The sequence below is a fragment of the Schistocerca serialis genome, chromosome 1, assembly GCF_023864345.2.
Source record: "Schistocerca serialis cubense isolate TAMUIC-IGC-003099 chromosome 1, iqSchSeri2.2, whole genome shotgun sequence".
Lineage (NCBI taxonomy): Eukaryota > Metazoa > Arthropoda > Insecta > Orthoptera > Acrididae > Schistocerca > Schistocerca serialis.
In genome coordinates, this window is record NC_064638.1 from 779,989,531 (window position 1) to 780,004,738 (window position 15,208).

Here is a 15,208-nt window from a genome sequence, read left to right on the forward strand (position 1 = left end):
TTGTCTCAATGAATGTTGATTTGCAGAGGAAAAATTACAGATGACTAAAATTACTAGGAAAATTCAAAACTCCAATGTAGTGAACAGATTTTGTACATAAAACAAATCACACATAGCTTCAGACATACTTCTTTACTCAAATATTAATTACGACATGGGAAATGACAGAGTGTTTATATCTGAGAGACTCTGTGCAGAGTTAACCCCCACAATACCAAGGGTGGAGGAGGGGGGATTTACTTTATGCCCACATTTTGAGAAAATTGTAATCTAGTCACTTACTTTATATTTTAAAATAATGAAAAAATATGTTAAACTTATTCTGAAAATTTAAGTCTCAGTAGCAGATGTCACTTTTTCCACTGAATGGCATACTCAATATTTCTAAGTTCAGGGTCTTACTTGCACATCAGCAGCTCTTTAAAAGGTATGTTGAAAGTAAAAGTCAACAACAATGAATGAAATTTGCATTTAAAAATTTTTATAGGTGCTGGTCATAAAATCAATAGTACTTGTTACTGAAAGGGCGTTGATACTGTCAAGTGCGTGCTAGAAGGTATTTTCAGGTTCCAGACCGTACATTCACTCCAGTACCTCTTTAAAAATAATGCTGTAAATATAATTAAACAACAATTAACAAATTCTATTTATTTATTTCTTTGGAAGGTGAGCATTAAGGAATCTCCCCCTTTCCCCTGGGAATGTATGTTATGGAAAATTCCTTGGTTTTGTTAGGGTTAAAAGATTTAAATATTACAGCAGATTTGATTTACAAACTCTCAGGAAAGATATTTCCCTCACTAAATTTCAATGTCTGCTTGAAAACCTCAATAAAGAAAAGAGGAAAAGCCTGCTACAGCAGCTGATTTCTGTAGCAAAAGTGGGAGAGATATATGGAAATTCATTGATTTAATACAGTATATAACTTCACTCTTAATTACTTTTGAACTACCAAAACCAAGCAAAGAAATTTAATGTACAAAAAATGCAACTTTAATCAAGGAACTGCTCATCTTCAGTAACAAGTGAGGTCAAATTGTCTTCTGAGTATAAGAATTTCTAGTGTCATGATACTCAATAAACTATAATGTAATAACAATAACAGCAACAGTAAAGAAAATTTAAAGATACAAGGCCAGGCACTCAGTCCAATCAGAAGATACAAGGACCATCTAGCACAGGCAAAATCATACTTTCCAATCCAATCACACGCAGTTCTACCAGAAACTGAATCGACAAGCTGCAAGAAAAGTTGAAAACCCAGAGAAAATGCAACAGCCAAGTTCTGAAAAGATCTCTGGGAAACTGAAAAAGACCACAAGAAAACTGTTGGGTGGATAAAGGACTTTGAAAATAAATTTTCTAAGAAAATGTAACAGCTCAAGGTAACACCTGAAATGATTGAGGAAAGAGTGAGGAAAGTCAGGAACTGGACATCCCTTGCCAATGATTAATGGCACAGCTCCTGGCCAGTCTGTATGTGAAAATGACTGATCTGTAACACAGTGCTGAGAACACAAAACATCAGTGAATGGCTAACTGGCAAACTGTTTTAATTACAGAACGACTCAGCTAAAGGGACAATAACACTGTTGACTATCATGTTCAAGTTGCTGACAGACATCATAGCCAACAGAAGTCAGGACTTTCTTGAAGAATATAACATCATACCAATATAACAAAGAGGTAGCAAACGAAGCAGCAGGGGAAAAGAAGACCAGCTCCTGGTCAATAAAATGATTGTGTAAAATTGCAAAAACTGGAAAACTAATCTGTATATGAAGTGGACTGATTGCAAAAAAGATTGACTCACTGTCACACAGTTGCATCATTAGGTGCATGGGAACTATTGGGGGTCAGCAGAATCATCAGAATCAATTTTCAGAAAATGCAATGGAACACTGGAAAACAGAATTATTTGTTAAAAAAGAGTTACAGACTAGCTAACATCAAGAAACACAATTACCAGGGGCACTCATTTTCACCACTGTTGTTCATTTTCTTTATTCTACTGTCAATCATCTTCACAAAAAAATCCTAGGCTATTAAAGAGCAAAAAATTCTAAGATAACATCCCACTTACTGCACATGAATGATGAAGATCTAGAGAAAATTTGACACTGAAATCCAGTTTGAATCTTCGGCAATGAAAGTGAAGCCATCAAAATGCCTAATGGACAAACCAGAAAGTTCCTTTAGCCACAAGCCTACGAACACCTACCCATTTTGCAGATGGGCAACAGCAAGTACAGGCATGTACAAAAGTGGCCAGCAAAGAGTACACCCAAAGGATTTGAACAAATTTGTATGGCAAACTGAATGGTGACAATAATATCAAGGCAATAAATACATGGGTCATGCCCATCATTGCAGGCATTGTGAACAGGACACAAGCAGAGGTGAATAATACAGACAGGAAAATATGAAAATCATGCCCATTCACCATGCACTCCACTTTCACAGTGATGTTGACAGACTGTTCTTTCCCAGAAAAGCAGGAAGTAGAGGATTCTTGCAAGTGAGGCACACAGTGGATAAGAGAAATACGCATTGACAGACTAAGGAAAGATAGCAAAGAATCAGCTCTGATTGACATCAACAACAGAAAGCTTCTGAAGGTGTAGAAAACCAAGAATAAATACCAAAAAGTGTACACCAATATCGAACTGACAGTGTACGCAATAAAGCATTGTGTGGACAACACTGAAGGCAAATAGATAAAGAGAAGTCCTGGTCTTGGATGACCAACAGAACCTCAACAAAGGAAACTGAGGCCTAATTTTTGCTCTATAGGAAAAAGCCACCACAACTGATGCTATCAAAGCCAGAATCGAGAAATCCGCAAAATCCCAGAGTACAGACACTGAACAGAAGCTGACAAAACAACTGACCATATCTTGATGTGTTGCATGATGATCACTCAGACCGATTGCAAGCAGGGATGTAAAGATGTGGCTCAAAAGATCCACTGGAACTTATACCAAAATTACCACCTGTGGGCGGCAAGGAATTGGTGAATCACAAGCCAGAAAAGATCGTCGAAAACTAATATGCCAAATTAATGTGGGACTTCAGACTTAAATTGATTGAATGCTGCAAAGTAATACATCACAAATAACAATTGTGGAAAAAAGAAAGCGTGGCTCACAGACATTGTCATCCTAAGTGATAGCAGAATCAAAGAGAAACAACTAGAAAAACTTACCAGGTACAAAGACTTGAAAATCTAACTGCAGTGACTCTCATGAAAACGAGTTAAAGTTGTCCCAGTGGTTCTTTCACACCATACGCAGTGCCAAAACATCTCAGAAGGCACATAAAAACCATTAGCATTGATAGAATATCCATATGCCCACTACAAAAAGCCATTCTACTGGGATCTGCATGAAATACCGGCCCTAGACACTTGAGAAGTGATAAAATACAAAATACAGGACACTGAACTCATTTTCTGTGTTTACTGTTGTTGTTGTTGCTTGGACATTTTTGAATGTCAAATGTTTAAGGTGTGAAGGTAACAAAACAAATAGCAAACAACAGAATTATTTTAAGACAAAGGCAGTGGGAAAAAAAAATACACCAGAGTTCTTCAATTATTTTTGCACAAAGTCCTATTTCAAAGTAAATGCTCTGGGCTAAATATATCTTTTGGACTTGAGCAAGAACCTGAGTGCCTCAAACAGTTTTAAAGAATATAAAACAGGATGCCGTAAATGTTAAATCGCTAAGATGGCATTTGCAGGGTGGGGTGGATGGGATACACACTAAAGGATATTGAAGCCACGTGTAACACAGGCAACCCCACTCCCAGCCAACTTTAATAATCAAGCATTCTTTTCAAACAGAGATGCTTTCCCATTGTGTTAAAGTATGGTTGTAATAGCCAAGAAACTAGCAAATGTCTGAATGATGGATTTAATGAAAGCAGATGTAAGTATTAAACCTGTAAATATTAGAAGTTTAAATTTAATTCATATACATAATTTTACTGTTTACTGACTGAGGATCATTAAAAATGAAACTCAAGTTTTTCTAACTACATTTTTGTAATGTGTTTATCTGACATGTTCCACACCCGGGAGGATTCCCTCTTTTATGGGACAATGGAATGAATAATTAATCTAGTCTAATCTAATCTATGCAGAAGTGAAACATCTGTTTGGGAAATGATAAAGGGTGGACATGATAAACTGCCATTCTGTTTCCATTATTTCACTCTTATTGGAAGTATCTGAGAATATAGATGACAAATTATACTGCAAAGTATACTACTACTACTATTATTATTATTATAATTACTATTATTATTATTATTATTATTTCTTTCCTTTCTCAGACGTTATGTCTGGTTAAAAATGGTAAGTGATGCAGACTTTGATCAAGCGTGACTTCCTTTTAACTGTACAGTATATGTTACATTGCATTTAGGAACTTTCGGGTAATTGAACATGTATCAATAATTACAGATTTCTGTTGTATATATACGTTTGGATGTAGCTGTATTACGTTGATGTACTGGTGGATATTGTGTGGTATGACTCCTGTAGTTGATAGTATAATTGGTATAATGTCAACTTTATCCGGATGCCACATGTCCTTGACTTCCTCAGCCAGTTGGATGTATTTTTCAATTTTTTCTCCTGTTTTCTTCTGTATATTTGTTGTATTGGGTATGGATATTTTGATTAGTTGTGTTAATTTCTTCTTTTTATTGGTGAGTATGATGTCAGATTTGTTATATCTGTTATAATGGTTCTGTTACAGTATAATTTGTATTCATCATTCTCCAGTACATTTTGTGGTGCATACTTGTATGTGGGAACTTGTTGTTTTATTAGTTTATATTGTATGGCAAGCTGTTGATGGATTATTTTTGCTACATTGTCATGTCTTCTGGGTTATTCTGTGTTTGCTAGTATTGTACATCCGCTTGTGATGTGATCTACTGTTTCTATTTGTTGTTTGCAAAGTTTGCATTTATCTGTTGTGATATTGGGATCTTTAATAATATGCTTGCTGTAATATCTGGTGTTTATTGTTTGATCCTGTATTGCCATCATGAATCCTTCCATCTCACTGTATATATTGCCTTTTCTTAGCCATGTGTTGGATGCGTCTTGATCGATGTGTGGCTGTGTTGGATGATACGGGTGCTTGCCATGTAGTGTTTTCTTTTTCCAATTTACTTTCTTCATATCTGTTGATGTTATGTGATCTAAAGGGTTGTAGAAGTGGTTATGAAATTGCAATGGTGTAGCCGATGTATTTATATGAGTGATTGCTTTGTGTACTTTGCTAGTTTCTGCTCGTTCTATAAAGAATTTTCTTAAACTGTCTACCTGTCCATAATGTAGGTTTTTTATGTCGATAAATCCCCTTCCTCCTTCCTTTCTGCTTAATGTGAATCTTTCCGTTGCTGAATGTATGTGATGTATTCTATATTTGTGGGATTGTGATCGTGTAAGTGTATTGAGTGCTTCTAGGTCTGTGTTACTCCATTTCACTACTCCAAATGAGTAGGTCAATATTGGTATAGCATACGTATTTATAGCTTTTGTCTTGTTTCTTGCTGTCAATTCTGTTTTCAGTATTTTTGTTAGTCTTTGTCTATATTTTTCTTTTAGATCTTCTTTAATATTTGTATTATCTATTCCTATTTTTTGTCTGTATCCTAGATATTTATAGGCATAGGTTTTTCCATCACTTCTATGGAGTCGCTGTGGTTATCCAATATGTAATCTTCTTGTTTAGTGTGTTTTCCCTTCACTATGCTATTTTTCTTACATTTGTCTGTTCCAAAAGCCATACTTATATCATTGCTGAATACTTCTGTTATCTTTAGTAATTGGTTGAGTTGTTGATTGGTTGCTGCCAGTAGTTTTAGATCATCCATGTATAGCAAATGTGTGATTTTGTGTGGGTATGTTCCAGTAATATTATATCCATAATTTGTATTATTTAGCATGTTGGATAGTGGGTTCAAAGCAAGACAGAACCAGAAAGGACTTAATGAGTCTCCTTGGTATATTTCACACTTAATCTGTATTGGCTGTGATGTGATATTATTTGAATTTGTTTGGATATTAAGTGTGGTTTTCCAATTTTTCATTACTATGTTTAGGAACTGTATCAATTTAGGATCTACTTTGTATGTTTCCAATATCTGTAGCAACCATGAGTGGGGTACACTATCAAAAGCTTTTTGGTAATCAATGTATGCGTAGTGCAGCGACCTTGTTATTATTATTATTATTATTATTATTATTAATATTAAGGCATCCGGTCAATGAAGCTCACCTTGCTCTCTATAAATCATATAAATATGGGACTAGGGCAAGTCTCAGGAATGGCTTGCACCATATAAGCAGAACATAAAAAGGTTGCTTGCCACTTAAACTAACTGTAAATTATTATTCTAACTAGAGCCAACAACAGAATTATTTTAGTTGAGTAAACTACTAAAGCTCAAATTTAGTGTCAATCCTGATTCTGTTCTATGCGAATTACTTGTCCATACATATCAACAAACAAGCAGAGCACTTCTGCATTAAGCAATCACCTTACCAGGTGAATAAAATAAATCACAATCAAGGACTGGATTAAGATGATGCAATAAATTTCCTTTGTACAAGAATTTAAATTTAAATACACTCACTGAATTCTTAGGGTATAAAAAGAGTATTCTTTCATCTGTAATGTCTACATTATCTAATGCTACAGACAACAAATGAACAACTTCATATTATAATTATATCCTTCATTACGATTTCCACAGTTTCAGGGACACTCGCAAAGCATGGCCCATATAAAAATAGCACAAAATAATTCTTGGGCACACAAGAATACTGTGAGTTGTCCTGAAGACAAATTTCAGCCAACACACTTAAGTGGTACATAAAACAAGAATGTATAGCATTATATAAATACCTGGAACTATTTTCATCAAAGGATACTGTTTGAAAGCTGACAATGCAATCATGTATGTAGCCTCCTCAACAAATATAACAGCATTTGGAGACAGGAATGTCCCCAGTATCAGCTGAAGACCATGTGTTGCCCCACATGTTAGCACAAGATCTTTCCTTAAAATTATCAAATTAGCATGTCACAAATTAACTAAAAGAAACAACGTAATCACTACATAAGGGGTTTGCTATGCAATTCACAATTTTTTAAAATTTTAAATTACATTACACAATCTAAAATAATGTACTTAGATTCCTCAGGAATATGGACATTACATGCTGAAGAGTTTAAAGTGTACTTAAAATGTTTGAAAATATATGAACAAAATTAATCAAATGGACAAAGTTAATTTTCAAATCATGCATTTGGAGCATAAAGTATGCAATTGTTTGATATTATTATCATTGGGAAAATCATATTATCAATAGTGCTTGACCTAAAGTCACTTTCGGAATCCCAACAACTTGGGCTGAAATTTATTTTTATATAGTATACAAATTTTTAAATTAGGTTTGTTGGAACAGGTGCTCAAAGACCAGCTTCCAGTTTTCTGCTTACTCTGCCACAAGCTATGAGGGCCATCTTTTATGTTTTTACAGAAGCAATGAAAGAAGTCATTTTAACCAGTATCAAAATATTTGGTTTTAAATTCACACACTTGTATTTGTGTTGAGACAAATTCTAGAAACATTTTATTATGCACTCTGATGCTATAACCTAAAAAAACAAGGTTTTGTAAAGATTCAACAGCTTTGGTGATGAAAATCACCGTCCACTTTAAAAAAAAAAAAAAAAAAAAAAAAATCGGGAACAAAAAGAAGTCATTAGGCAAAAGATCAGGTGAACACTGACATATTAATTCCATGTTTTTCTCCATCAAATAATGATTTGTTTGACATGTTGTGTGACAGTTTTCCTGATGAAGAATGATGCAACATTTTCTGCATTTTACCTCATTTTATTGACAAAACTGTGGCATAAATTATTGTATACCATTCTGCATTAACTGTTTGTCGACCCTATACACCGACGGTCATGACATGACTGGTGTAACTAAAAATATGAGCAATTATTTTTTCACAAGTGCTTTGTGAACAAACAACTTTTGTCAGATTGGATCATCTTGGGACACTAAAAGAGTGAAGTGCTGCTTAATTTATTGCTCATGTGAATATATCCAAGTTTCATCCTCTATTACAATGTTTGTATACATAGTTTAATTTTCCTCTGTCAATATTTTTTCCTCACACCAATTGAGATAAGCTTGTTTCTGAGCTAAAGTCAAATTGTGTGGAATCCAATGTGAGCAAATATTTTTCATACTTAAATGTTCACACAAAATCATATATGCTACAGTCTTTGACAAATCTAAGGATTCCATATCAGGGTAAGTTATTTGCTGATCCTTTTCAGTCATGTTGCACACATCATTGATGTTTTTTGGAACAATGAAATTCACCATTATGAGACAAGACTATGGTGAAGTTCTGCAGAAAGAACTTAGTTTGGTACAAAAATTGTAAAAAAACCTCTAATGAAAATTTGTGTGTGAAATTTCAGTTTTTTTCATTATGCTGTCTCTTTAAACACTCGCAGTACACAAACTACATGGTAAATTCCTGAGCTGCCATTATTTTATTAACAACAAATGATAGTTTTTAAAACAGTAATCTCACATCTAGTGGCCATTTACAAAAACTTAAAAAGGCAACCCTTGTGTTTTAGATTGCCTTTATAAGCAACAAAGTTACTGAAGAATTTAAACAACTACATATGTTTATCGCGTTTGGGAACTACATTATGTGATTACAAAAAAAAAAAAAAAAAAAAAAAAATCCACGGATGCACGTGGTTGTACTTTCCAAAATTGTCAGCCTTCTACCAAAACTCACATCAAGCAGCAAATCTTTTTTGCAGCTGTTGTTGTGTTTAAACAGGGAAAGGCTTTCCATACAAATTCCAATTTTCATTTTTCTGTAATCATTGGACATAGTAGCTGCCAACCTTTTTGACAAACTGACATGACACATGACAGATTTCTCTTTTATCCCAAAGACCTTCAGCAGATGTGTTGTTGCAGTTTTGAACACACCAATTCAACAGATCCACTCAATTTTCTTCATATTATGATGCCATAGCCTGCATTTCATGTACAGAAGACTTATCATCCCAATATGGGAAAGGTTCGATTCCGAATTGGTGCCATTGTGTGGGGAACCATGCTACAGCCTAAAATGTTATCATAAGCCATGTGGTATTTTAGGGTCAATCAAAACAAATAATCTGATGCTACACAATGAAACAGCTTCAAAACATCAAGCTATATCTCTTGGATATCACTGTTACAACAACATATTCAGGTACATACTGTTTACAGCTATTCTCCACACCCATCTAAGTTCCACATAAGACTGCATACCATTATTAATTACTGCATAAACCCTTCTTCCACTACTCTGGTTTGTAGAGTCAATGAAGAACCAATTTTGGAGATCACAGATGACAAGGTCATTATTGATGTTGTTTGGACTGAGAACAGTGAAGCAGTAGAGGATGAGGATGATGACTCTGAAGAATAAAATATAAATGAGGTTCCCAGTATGTGTGAAAAACAGGATAACATACATAAAATGATTTTGTGGATGGAGTAACAAAGTGAATGAAACCAAACTGAGTTGTTGCACTTCATGCGATGAAATTCCCACCAGAGTAATTAATACAGTTTCTAGTATAATATCAGCACCCTTATCTGAAACAATAAATCAGTCATCTGAAAAAGAATGTTTCCCATATGCTCTAAAGTAGGCAATAGTGAAGCCATTAATCAAGAAAGGCACAAAGGAAGATGTAGTACACAACCAACCAGCAAGTCTCATCTCAATATTTTATTTCATGGCAAAATGTTACAGTATCACCAGTTCGTCTTCCAGAAAGGCACGAGTACAAGATATGCCATCATCAAACATATTGAGAAAATTTGCTTATCTCTGGACAAATCCCAAAAAGTCACAGGAATTTTTTTCAATCTTACAATGGTGTGCGACTGTGTAAACCATTCTCTACTGTTTACATAAATTAGAAAGATATACAAAATAAATAGTAATGCTTTGAAATGTTTCAAATCATATTTAACAGATAGAAAGCAAAGGGTAGCTGTAATGTAAGGTAAAGGAAATTTTCCGAAAGGAAAATTGTTTCACAGGGCACCCCACAAGCTTCCATCTTAGGCCCAATCCTGTTTTTATTTTAGTTAAATGATTTACTGCTCAATATAACATCACACTGAGTTTTATTTGCAGATGATACATTTGTACTTATTGAAAATGAGACCAGAGAACAAATTCCCCAAAGAGTTGTTGATACCCCAAATAGTTTTGAACTCTGTGACTGTGTAGGCTTTCCCGGCGTATTAGTATATCAAATTCTTGTTGGTTTTCCAGCCGGATCAAACTGTCATCTGAACACAATATTTCAGCGTCCACCTGGCTATCATCATCAGTGAGAAAAGCTATGCTGCTCTTGCCGATAACTGATCGGCAACAGCAGTGCAGCTTTTCTCACCTGAGGGTGGCGGCCAGGTGGACCACTGAAATATTGTGTTCAGATGACAGTTTGATCTGTCTGGAAACCTGACAAGAATTTGATATAGTTTTGAACACTGATTTTATATTTAAAAAAAAAACTACAAATTTTTAAACCAAACAGTCAAAATTAAGAGATTTCAAAATTATCCATAAAAATCAGGAACTTAAGGAAGCAGAATATATCAAATTCCTGGGGCTATTTCTAGGAAAAAGAACCTTATCTTGGTCTTCACATATAAGTTACCTGGCACACTAAACAGTCTTGCATTTGCAATGACAATACTGTCTTACGCAAGTGACATTGACACTAGGAAAGTGGTTAACCACAGCTATTTTGAAGCCATTGTAAGATATCGAATAATCTTTTGGGGCATGCAAGTAGTGTAAATAGGATGTTATTACATCAAACAACTTACCAACATCATCATCAGGGGTACCTGTATCACCACCACAGAAAGTACCTCCAGGAATGACTAATGCAGAATCAGATAAAGTAACAGAAAATACAGCTGAAGTACCTAAAGCAGAAATACTAACAGCAGTAGAATCAACAGCAGCATTAGAAGAACCACCATCAGTAACAGCAGAAGTAACTCCTCCAGCATTAGAACCAACTCCTACAGCAGCAACACCATCTCCTTCACCAGCAGTGGCAGAACAAACTCCTTTACCAGTAATAGCAGAAGTTACAACTCCACCAGCAGAAACAGAACCAGCTGCTCCCCCATCATCTTCAGAGGTAGCAGAAAAGAATAGACCAGTCACAGTAAGTAAAGTATCATCTTTGTCTCATGATGAAGTGGTACCAAATGATTTGGGAAAACATGTTCTTATAAAACTTGTTGACAATGAAGTGAAACTTCCAACTGTGTTTCAAGCAAACCCAAAAAATTACCAAAGAGAAATGAAGCTTTTTTATGGATTATTCCAAGGAAGTCCAACTGCCACCTTACATAGATTCCACGGCTGGAAAAACAATTAAATGTTCTCCATTGCCCCATAATACTGTACTCCTCCCCTCCTGTGACAGAAACTCTATTTCTGCACTTAAATGTCAGGTCTCTGAAAAACAAAGCTGATGAGCTTGGTATACTATTAAAAAGCAACAAAAGAATGATTTTATGTACAAACGAATATTGGTTAAAGGAAGAAGATAAAAAACTGTATGTACCATCAGCCTTCAAATTAGCTACATACTACTGCAGACCCAGTGAATCTTACAGGGGTTCATCCATATATGTTAGCAATGATGCAGACTTAAAAGTTTTCTGTTCTTGAAGTTACTAAGCATTAAAGGTGTTTTTGAAGCAGCTGCTTTGATTATACCTAGTATACAGCTCATAACTGTTTCTTTATATCACACTCCTGGAAGTAATGTACAACAATTTATAAAATGTTTAGAAAAACTTGCAATCAGTATACAAAAGTATGCTAAATACAAAATATTAATTTTTGGGGATCTAAACATAGACATTAGGAAAATGACAGCGAAAAATGTTAATTTAGTAAATATGTTAAGGTTTTACAATCTCCTTTGTGCTAATGAAAGTCCTACAAGGCATTTCTCCTTTCTTGACAATCTAATAACAAACGTAAACAAGTGTGATTTTGAGCTAGTCTTATTTAATGTCAATTACCTGTCAGACCACAGAGGTATATGGGTGAAAATAATTACTGAAAAACCAAAAGAAGACCAAGAACAAACTGGTAGGTTAAAACTGTGTGCCGGACTGAGACTCGAACTCGGAACCTTTGCCTTTTGCGGGCAAGTGCTCTAACAAGGTAGGAGACGAGGTACTGGCAGAAGTAAAGCTGTGAGGACAGGTCGTGAGTCACGCTTGGGTAGCTCAGTTGGTAGAGCACTTTCCCACGAAAGGCAAAGGTCCCGAGTTCAGGTCTCGGTCCAGCACACAGTTTTAATCTGCCAGGAAGTTTCATATCAGTGCACACTCTGCTGCAGAGTGAAAATCTCATTCTGGAAAGAATTTCATGCTGCTGTCTCATAGATTAAGGCTCTACTCCCAAACTCCTCATTACATGGCTATGAAAGTTTATAATTAAAAATGAAAAACTTTCACAGTATGGAACTAAGTTTACGGAAGATAAGATTGTGTGTCAAACTAGTGAAAAATGAAAAACTTTCACAGTATGGAACTAAGTTTACGGAAGATAAGATTGTGTGTCAAACTAGTGCAAAAATGTTATTCATTCATGGAATTTTTAAATGATGATGAAAATGTTTTTGGTAGAGTATTGACCAAATTTGTAATGATTTTTGTAAATTAAAATAGTCTTTGTTCTTTGTCTGACACACTGCATGTATCCCTAGTACATTACCTATATTGACGAGCCTACTATACTTTACATCAATGATTTATGTATGTATGTTGTTGGACAATAAAATTCTGATTCCAATTCTAAAACAATACACACTAAAGCAACTGTGAGAAATAAAATGCCAAATAAAGCTAACTGACTTCTTTAAAACAACAGAATAGTGATGCACTGTAGCTTACAGCCAGTGTAAATTTGTGTTATTGTTTGGTTGACAATTGAGTGAAGTTTGTCTAATTGCTGTATCATATTTGGGAAGTTTCTGAAGTGCTTTAATTCTACTGTTCTTTAAATTTGAGTACAGCATAGCACAGTATGTATAATATTGCAGATTAAGACTGTGAGCCGGACTGAGACTTGAACTCGGGACCTTTGCCTTTCGCGGGAAGTGCTCTACCAACTGAGCTGACCAAGCATGACTCACCCTCACAATTTTGCTTTCACCAGTACCTCATCTCCTACATTCCAAACTTCACAGGAGTTCTCCTCTGAAACTTGCAGGACTAGCACTACTGGAAGAAAGGATATTGCGGAGACATGGCCACATCCTGGGTGATGTTCCCAGAATGAAATTTTCACTCTGCAGCTGAGTGTGCGCTGATTTGAAACTTCTGGCAGATTAAAAGTATGTGCCGGACCGAGACTCGAACTTGGGACCCTTGCCTTTCATGGGCAAGTGCTCTACCAACTGAGATGTCCAAGTACGACTCACGACTCATCTTCACAACTACACTGGTGGAAGTAAAATTGTGAGGACGAGTCGTGAGTCATACTTGGACAGCTCAGTTGGCAGAGCAGTTGCCTGCGAAAGGCAAAGGTCCCGAGTTTGAGTCTCGGTCCAGCACACAGTTTTAATCTGCCAGGAAGTTTCAAATCAACACACACCCCACTGCAGAGTGAAAATTTTATTCTGGAATATTGCACTGTGTTTTCTTCCTATCTTTCCATGCTTAGTTTGTCATTGCATGGCTCACTCTCGATATACTGCGGGTTCTCTATGCTGTTGTTGTGGTCTTCAGTCCTGAGACAGGTTTGATGCAGCTCTCCCTGCTATGCTATCCTGTGCAAGCTCCTTCATCTCCCAGTACCTACTGCAGCCTACATCCTTCTGAATCTGCTTAGTGTATTCATCTCTTGGTCTCCCTCCACGATTTTTACCCTCCACGCTGCCCTCCAGTACTAAATTGGTGATCCCTTGATGCCTCAGAACATGCCCTACCAACCGATCCCTTCCTCTAGTTAAGTTGTGCCACAAACTCCTCTTCTCCGCAATTCTATTCAATACCTCCTCATTAGTTATGTGATCTACCCATCTAATCTTCAGCATTCTTCTGTAGCACCACATTTCGAAAGCTTCTGTTCTCTTCTTGTCTAAACTATTTATTGTCCATGTTTCACTTCCATACATGGCTACACTCCATACAAATACTTTCAGAAACAACTTCCTGACACTTAAATCAATACTCAATGTTAACAAATTTCTCTTCTTGAGAAACGCTTTCCTTGCCATTGTCAGTCTACGTTTTATATCCTCTCTACTTTGACCATCATCAGTTATTTTCCTCCCCAAATAGCAAAACTCCTTTACTACTTTATGTGTCTCATTTCCTAATCTAATTCCCTCAGCATCACCTGACTTAATTCGACTACATTCCATTATCCTCGTTTTGCTTTTGTTGATGTTCATCTTGTATCCTCCTTTCAAGACACTGTCCATTCCGTTCAGCTGCTGTTCCAAGTCCTTTGCTGTCTCTGACAGAATTACAATGTCATCGGCGAACCTCAAAGTTTTTATTTCTTCTCCATGAATTTTAATACCTACTCCGAACTGTTCTTTTGTTTCCTTTACTGCTTGCTCAATATACAGATTGAATAGCATCGGGGAGAAGCTACAACCTTGTCTCACTCCCTTCCCAACCACTGCTTCCCTTTCACGTCCCTCGACTCTTATAACTGCCATCTGCTTTCTCTACAAATTCTAGATAGCCTTTCGCTCCCTGTATTTTACCCCTGCCACCTTCAGAATTTGAGAAAGAGTATTCCAGTCAACATTGTCAAAAGCTTTCTCTAAGTCCACAAATGCTAGAAATGTAGGTTTGCCTTTCCTTAATCTATTTTCTAAGATAAGTCATAGGGTCAGTATTGCCTCACGTGTTCCAACATCTCTACGGAATCCAGACTGATCTTCCCTGAGGTCAGCTTCTAGCAGTATTTCCATTCGTCTGTAAAGAATTCGCATTAGTATTTTGCAGCTGTGACTTATTAATCTGATAGTTCAGTAATTTTCACATCTGTCAACACCTGCTTTCTTTGGGAATGGAATT

At 36.0% G+C, this 15,208-nt stretch overlaps 1 protein-coding gene across 1 annotated transcript in view; it reads right to left on the minus strand.

The window, feature by feature from the left end:
• LOC126483452 (2-aminoadipate transaminase) overlaps positions 1–15,208 on the minus strand; it is a 67,797-nt gene that overhangs the window by 31,601 nt on the left and 20,988 nt on the right. Inside the window, exon 3 of the mRNA XM_050106622.1 lies at positions 6,928–7,082. Within this exon, the coding sequence (XP_049962579.1) occupies positions 6,928–7,082 (155 nt within the window). The remainder of the gene's footprint in view (positions 1–6,927; positions 7,083–15,208) is intronic.